This window comes from Branchiostoma floridae, chromosome 19, assembly GCF_000003815.2.
Source record: "Branchiostoma floridae strain S238N-H82 chromosome 19, Bfl_VNyyK, whole genome shotgun sequence".
Classification (NCBI taxonomy): domain Eukaryota; kingdom Metazoa; phylum Chordata; class Leptocardii; order Amphioxiformes; family Branchiostomatidae; genus Branchiostoma; species Branchiostoma floridae.
The window spans coordinates 3051735-3059324 of record NC_049997.1 but is presented as its reverse complement, the minus strand read 5'-3'; the positions used below and the strand labels follow the sequence as shown (position 1 = coordinate 3059324).

The following is a 7590-nucleotide window of genomic DNA, read 5'->3' as shown; positions in this document are numbered from 1 at the left end:
GCTTTCCAGACTGACTGGGGGTTTTACCATGGATGCCATCGCCAGCACAGCGTTTGGTACTGAGATAGACTCCCAGGGGAACCCTGAGGACCCGTTCGTGATCCACGGAAAGCAGGGATTGAAGTTCGACTTCAAGAACCCGGTGGTGTGGCTGTTCAGTAAGCCATCTTTAATTTTTTTTTCTTTCAGCAACAAAGAAAAAACTTACTCGACACGTTTTATGCACGGTGGCCCATATGTACAAAATTCTTTTACAGTCTTATTTGACCTATTGTGACTGTGCTAACCTTTTTATATCAACTGATCTTACTGCTCATTTCGGCGTGTAATAGGTGGATTAATCGCAATGCATACAGAAAATGAAAATGTCCACGAAAATGAAAATTCCGAAAGAAAATGAAAATACAAAGAAAATTTCTGCTTCTATAGTTCGCGGGGCACTCAGCTGGGAATATACTACAGCATACTATATCTTTCTTACTTTCTGCAGTTTGCTTCCCGAAAATCATGAAGCCCATCTTGGAGGCCATAAACTGGGACTTCTTCCCTAAGAAGTCCTACAAGTTCTTCGAGAGCGTTTTCGACCAGCTGATGGCTATGCGTCATCATGGTGGAATCGTGAGTAATGATTTGTTCTGATTAGGGCTGGGTATCGGTACAGCGTACCGGTACAAAACCGGTTTTTCTTATTGGACCGGTCCAGATAACCGGACCTGAAAAAATTAGGTAGACCGGATGTTGGACCGATTAGAAAATTAACAGATTATTTTATCAGGCATTTACACGTTTTGGCGCTTGCAGGTGGAAGAAAATAACAAGAGTGAAGTAGAGTAGAGTTTAAAGTAATTTCTACCGAGTTTTACAGCCAATCGTACAGTTGCAGTTAGCGTTGTAGGATTTTAAAACGCCAGTGTAAGTCTAATACTTCACCAAACAGATTTCTTTGTAATGAAATGGACCATTGGTATGAGTCATACTGAATCAGGTCCAGGTTCAGGTCCGGACCTGATCCTCTGGACCTGAACCGGACCTGGACCTGAATTTTCTGTACCGGTACCCAGCCCTAGTTCTGATGCAATGAATGAACGATTGAATGAATAAATGATTGAATTGGTTCATTAATTAATGAATAATTTATTTATTTATTTATCTATTTATTCATTAATTAATGATTTTCCTACACAGCATTGTGTCCAATTTGTATGTTGTAATTAGATGTTTGCATTCTTCTTTGTGCAGGAACGAGTGGACTTCATGCAACTGATGGCGAATGCTCACAAAGAGAAGGAAGAAGACAAAGAAGACATGGGAGAGGTCAAGGTTCAAGGTCAGAGAAAAGGTGGGTTGAACTTGATATCTACACCTACATTGATTAATCGCATCATGACTTTAACACTGCATGCTGAAATCACCTTTCATTGATATTTCAGCGTGGCTATTTCTTTCAAATAACTTGATTTGATGTTTCAAATTGACGATGTCATTCTTTTGTTGACATCCAAAAAAAATTCCTTGTCAGTAATGACTGGTATACTACTTCCCATTGCTAGATGGCGCTTCATTGAGAAAAATGTGCCCATAAACGTGACTAAGTTTGTATGAACCAATTTAATGGAACTATTCATAGATATCCATTCAGTCTAACGGTAGTTCATTTTCATCCACGGGGTAACCTATGTCCGCCAACGGACAGTGGTTTCAAGTTGGAATGTTAGTTATTTTCAAGATATTGTACAGTGCGTCGTCTTGATAACCCTGCGTACTTTGTTGTTTTTAAAACAACGGATATGTTGTACCCCACAGCTAAGGTTAGGTAGCATTAGAGTTTTCCTTTCTTTTTCTTGGTCTGTCTAGCTCTAACCAAAGCCGACTGTCCCTACGGTCTTAAAATGCTGTGGGACAATTGGGACTACATTTACCTACCTACCGTTACCTAGCTCTAACCAAAGCCGACGTGGTGTCCAACGGCATCCTGTTCTTCCTGGCCGGGTATGACACAACCTCCCTCACCATGGCCTACACCATGTACAACCTCGCTCTGAACCAGGAGGCACAGGATAACGTCATTCGGGAGGTGGATGACGTCATGGAAGGAAAGGTATATACAATAGAAGCCTGTTAATTGCACAACGGATTGACGCACACTTCTGTTAACTGCACAGAATCCCAAACTGGTGCGGTCAAGCTGGATAACTTCGTATTATTGCACCAGCCGGATAATTGCACGACATGCGCTGGCAAGTAGGCGGTGAAATTATATAATTAAACGGCTTCTACTGTACATGTTTAGCACACCGCGCTGAGCCATGTACTTTTATGTGTGCATGTGTAAACTCGTGATATAAAAACGTTTGAGATATCTTGATATGGCTGCTTCATCATAATTTACCTCGTACTTTCATGTATATCATTGCTTTACCTTTTTTAATTCCTCCATTTAGTAATTCATTCACTCATTGTAGGATGATATTGACAATGAGGCCCTCGGTCAGCTGACCTATCTGGAGATGTGCATAATGGAAACACTTCGACTGTACCCACCGGGTGCTAATGTGTAAGTACAATAACATACAAAGTAAAAACATACGGCTGAGGTATAGAAATATAAAGACAAAAATCTGACTAAAATTCTAGAACAGTTTGTAAGCGAGTGTTCCTAATTCACAAGATCACAGTTAAGCGTTCCCCTTTTTCAAAAATTATTTCTTAACCTTTTGACATTTCTTTCTTATGATGAACCCGTTCTAACTAATTCAAAAAATCTTTCCAAAGAAGCTACTTTAGAATCTGTACTTTGAAATTTATACATTTCTTTGTATTTACAATGGAAGGGTATTTTCCCATAATACCAAACATAACATTGTACAGCCTCAATGTACAAGCGGGAAGTTACACTTGGCTAATCCAGTATTCAGTATGGTTGAAGACTTTCACTGGAAAAAATGGGTTCAAATGCAGTCAAATCCGGGCCGTTATCTTTCCGTATCCTTGAAGGATACGATCGTTTACGGACAGATGCGAGCGGAATCTGTTACGGATCCGAAATTTCGGATTTTCTCGAATCCGGACTAATTAAACACGGAAAAATACGAAATCCGTATTTTTTGCAAATACGGTAGTGGATCCTATTGGTATTTTTTCGTATCCTTACCGCGGAGAACACGTCGAAACGTCGGTATTTTTCCGTATACTAACCAAATCCCAAACGTATTTGCTACGTATACGTAGATATGAAATTCGGACTCTCTCGGATTCTAACCAAATCCGAAAGCTGTATCCGCCCGTATTTTGGATACGTTTATGCAGATACGAAATGCGGATTTTCCCGGATCCTAACCAAATCCGAAAGCTGTATCCCCCGTATTTTGTCTAAGTTTAGATAGTACATACCTACGGAACAATTCAGATTTCGGATTTTCTTGAATGGGATCCAAGAAAAGTATACGTAGCAAATAAGTGGGAATACAGGTTTCGCATTTGGTTGGATCGGAAATATCCATATACTCTTATATCCAGGTATATAATTTTGCGGCCTTTTATTCAAAACTTGTAGTTAACGTCGATGGCATTGGGATCAATCGCAGTGACTGTGCAATTTCAAAATGATTCACGATTCTGTGCTGTGTCCAACCAATTGGTCCAACTCAGACCCCATTGTCCAGCGACACTCCGGGGCCGGGACCAGGGGTAGTTATTAAAAAGAGCACACGGTTCCAACAGGCTACGGAAGGAGGAATAATCCACTGAGATTTGCGCAGTCCGATCCATATGAGTTGTGTTGGATAGGTCGCAAAGTTTGTTCACCTTGCAATCTCGGCTCAAAGTGAATTTACCATTCCGTGACCTTATGTTGGCACAAATCTCCAACATAATCCGCCTCATCAACTTTGTACAGAATCCAGGCATCCTAGCGCATATAGCTTGGCGTTCTTTGGGTCGGCGGGGTCCCAGCTGGAAAGCAAAGTCCCGACCAGAACTTCAGAGGTAAAACAGGTCCAAACTTTCTCCATTTCTTCTCCTCTCGCAACAGAGGCCCGGAAAATGCTTGCTTCGTCTCGCATAACGGTACATTTGAAATCCCCAGACTTGCCTGTCATTGGGTACTCCCTGTCACATGACTCTCATCTGGCCCGAACGGAGACCTGCCCCCCGTTGGTGCTGATTGCTTGTTGACCAATTAACACCGAATAAATTTACATTTAAAAAGCACAGTGGCTGTGACACGCATTTGACCCGGACAAAACACATGAAACAAGCAACAAGTTACTATTATTTTACCAGATCGACGCTGAATGGCCGGGAGAAGTGTATTAAACCGTTCGATAGGCGCAGGCAGAATTTCTGTTAGGACGCCTTTCTAAAGATTCTACTTGTCACTTGTAGCTTTAATACAATTAAACACTCGAATCCTGTGTATTTTGTTATATTTCATTTAGCCATTTATAGCCTTTCTACAGCGTACGGATGGGTACGGATCCCGGCAGATACCAAGGTATCCGTCAAATCTCTCAAATGTGGATGCGGAAGATTCCGAACAAATACGAACGAATCCCAGATTCTAAAGGATACGCCAAAGTACCGAACAGATGCGACACTGTAGCTGCTGGAATTATAACACACAAGGAATACGCTGTCGTATATACATGGATCCCTGGCTGTCAACGAACATGGAAATGCTCTTTTTGGGTCAGGAGAGCAAATTAATAGTTTTCAACAAACAAGGTGTATGTCTGATGTCGAGGAACCGTTCCGCATGCAATAAAGTTGGTTTCGAGGAAATCGGACATTGTTTCGCGAAACCTGAATTTTTTGTGAAAAATGCTCTTTTTGGCTCAGCAGAGGAAATTACCATTTGTCGACAAAAAATGTGTATGTCTGATGTCGAGGAACCATTCCGCATGCAATAAAGTTGGTTTCGAGGAAATCGGACATTGTTTCGCGAAACCTGAATTTTTTGTGAAAAATGCTCTTTTTGGCTCAGCAGAGGAAATTACCATTTTTCGACAAAAAATGTGTATGTCTGATGTCGAGGAACCATTCCGCATGCAATAAAGTTGGTTTCGAGGAAATCGGACATTGTTTCGCGAAACCTGAATTTTTTGTGAAAAATGCTCTTTTTGGCTCAGCAGAGCAAATTACCATTTTTCGACAAAAAATGTGTATGTCTGATGTCGAGGAACCATTCCGCATGCAATAAAGTTGGTTTCGAGGAAATCGGACATTGTTTCGCGAACCCTGTATTTTTTGTGAAAAATGCTCTTTTTGGCTCAGCAGAGGAAATTACCATTTTTCGGCAAAAAATATGTATGTCTGGTGTCGAGGAATCGTTCCGCATGCAATAAAGTTGGTACGGAGAAAATCATACATCGTTTCGCGAAACCTGTACTTTTTGTGAAAAATGCTCTTTTTGGCTCAGCAGAGCAAATTACCATTTTTCGACAAAAAATGTGTATGTCTGGTGTCGAGGAACCGTTCCGCATGCAATAAAGTTGGTTTCGAGGAAATCGGACATTGTTTCGCGAAACCTGAATTTTTTTAGAAAAATGCTCTTTTTGGCTCAGTAGAGCAAATTACCATTTTTCGACAAAAAATGTGTATGTCTGATGTTGAGGAATCGTTCCGCATGCAATAAAGTGGGTTCCGACAAAATCGGACATCGTTTCACGAAACCTGCATTTTTTAGAAAAATGCTCTTTTTGGCTCAGTAGAGCAAATTACCATTTTTCGACAAAAAATGTGTATGTCTGATGTTGAGGAATCGTTCCGCATGCAATAAAGTGGGTTCCGACAAAATCGGACATCGTTTCACGAAACCTGCATTTTTTGTGAAAAATGCTCTTTTTGGCTCGGGGGAGCAAATTACCATTTTTCAACAAACAAGGTGTATGTCTGATGTCGAGGAATTTTTCCGCATGCAATAAAGTTGGTTCCGAGGAAATCGGACATTGTTTCGCGAAACCTGTATTTTTTGTGAAAAATGCTCTTTTTGGCTCGAGAGCAAATTACTATTACGACAAACAATGTGTATGTCTGATCGGAAATCGGACTTCTTTTCGCGAAACCTGTACTTTTTGTGAAAAATGAGAGGTGGGGGTAACAAATCCATAGAAAATACGAAATGGTACTTCCTAGGATCCGTCTGCCGTGAGGTGGGGCAACGAATCCATAGAAAATACGGAAAGGGTATTTCCTATGATCCGTCTGCTGTGAGGTGGGCAACGAATCCATAGAAAATACGGAAAAGGATTTGCTAGGATCCATCTGCCGTGAGGTGGGGCAACGTATTCGTAGAAAATACGGGAAAAGGATTTGCTAGGATCCATAGATTGACCCTGGACATTTCTGTCGCGAAGTGGGCCATCTGAACCATAGAAAATACAGAAAAGAGATTCGTTAGGATCTGCAGATTATCCTTGATGCCTTTTTGCCGTGAAATGTGCCAGCGGATCCATAGAAATACGGAATAGGGATCTTCTAGTATTTGTGTATTTTCAGAACGTACTTTTATCGAAGAGTGGGCCCGCCGATGGGTAAAATGTTTTTATGACGCAAAAGGAAACTTAAGACCAGATTGAACATTGCAGATTTCCAAATTGAAGGATTCGAGCAAATGACATTTTCGTATTTGTTAACAGTAAGGGATCCAACTGTATACGACATAGTATCTCTTCGTATTTTTCATCCTAGCGGATACAGTATCGTATCTGTTCAGTGTTTTGTCGTATCCTATTAGAATCTGTGATTCGTTCGTATTTGTTTGGATTCTTCCGCATCCGCACCTAACGAATACCTCGGTATATGCCCGCATCCGTATCCATTTTGTCCAGTGTTTGCTAACTAGGTGAGGTCATCTCACACTGTTATTCAGACGTGAAATTTCTTCCTGCTTTGTTCCAGCATGACGCGCTGCTGTGTTGAAGACGCCGTGGTGAATGGACTGTCAATACCCAAGGGCATGACCATTCTCGTCCCCATACAGGGGATCCACTATGACCCGGAACGTTGGCCCGAACCGAAGAAGTTCATTCCTGAAAGGTACGTCACTGCAAGTGCAATATTCGTCCATCAGTGACAGTTTTTGAGGGCACGGATACATAACTAATATTAGTTATATTAGCTATATTAGATATCTTTGCTTGCTTGTTTTGCATACCCGGTAAACCGCCATAAGGCGTAGCAGCTACATATCCGGACATAGATTTCTTACAGTACATCTTGTTCACGGAGTGACATAGTCTCGCGAGAGCACGAGACTAGGTCCGAGACTTGCGTAGATCATCTAGATCTGCCGCCGACCCCCTCCTCCTTGCGGAATAGGGGTAAGAAGGACTTGGACTGTCACTGTTGGAAGAATATTGTAAAAACTGTATTATCATATAGCCAGGCGCCGCGGACCAATCAGAAGGCCCCGTTCCACGTTGGTTATGACGCCGTAACACGTAGATTCAGGCCAGGCAGGTGGGTATCGCTCCCCTGATTGGTCAGAATGAATCGACACCGACACCGGTGTCGATTTGTATCGACACCGGCACCAGTGTCGATGCAAGATGTTCAACCATCTATTAGGATTACAGATCATGGACCTTGGCC

General features: G+C 41.8%; 1 protein-coding gene across 2 annotated transcripts in view; it reads left to right on the top strand.

The window, feature by feature from the left end:
- LOC118406568 (cytochrome P450 3A11-like) overlaps positions 1–7590 on the top strand; it is a 14980-nt gene that overhangs the window by 4840 nt on the left and 2550 nt on the right. For both annotated transcript variants that reach the window (XM_035806668.1, XM_035806667.1), the window contains exons 7-12: positions 10–158; positions 491–618; positions 1240–1339; positions 1938–2098; positions 2463–2554; positions 6898–7035. In XM_035806668.1, coding sequence (XP_035662561.1) covers positions 10–158; positions 491–618; positions 1240–1339; positions 1938–2098; positions 2463–2554; positions 6898–7035 — 768 coding nt within the window. The remainder of the gene's footprint in view (positions 1–9; positions 159–490; positions 619–1239; positions 1340–1937; positions 2099–2462; positions 2555–6897; positions 7036–7590) is intronic.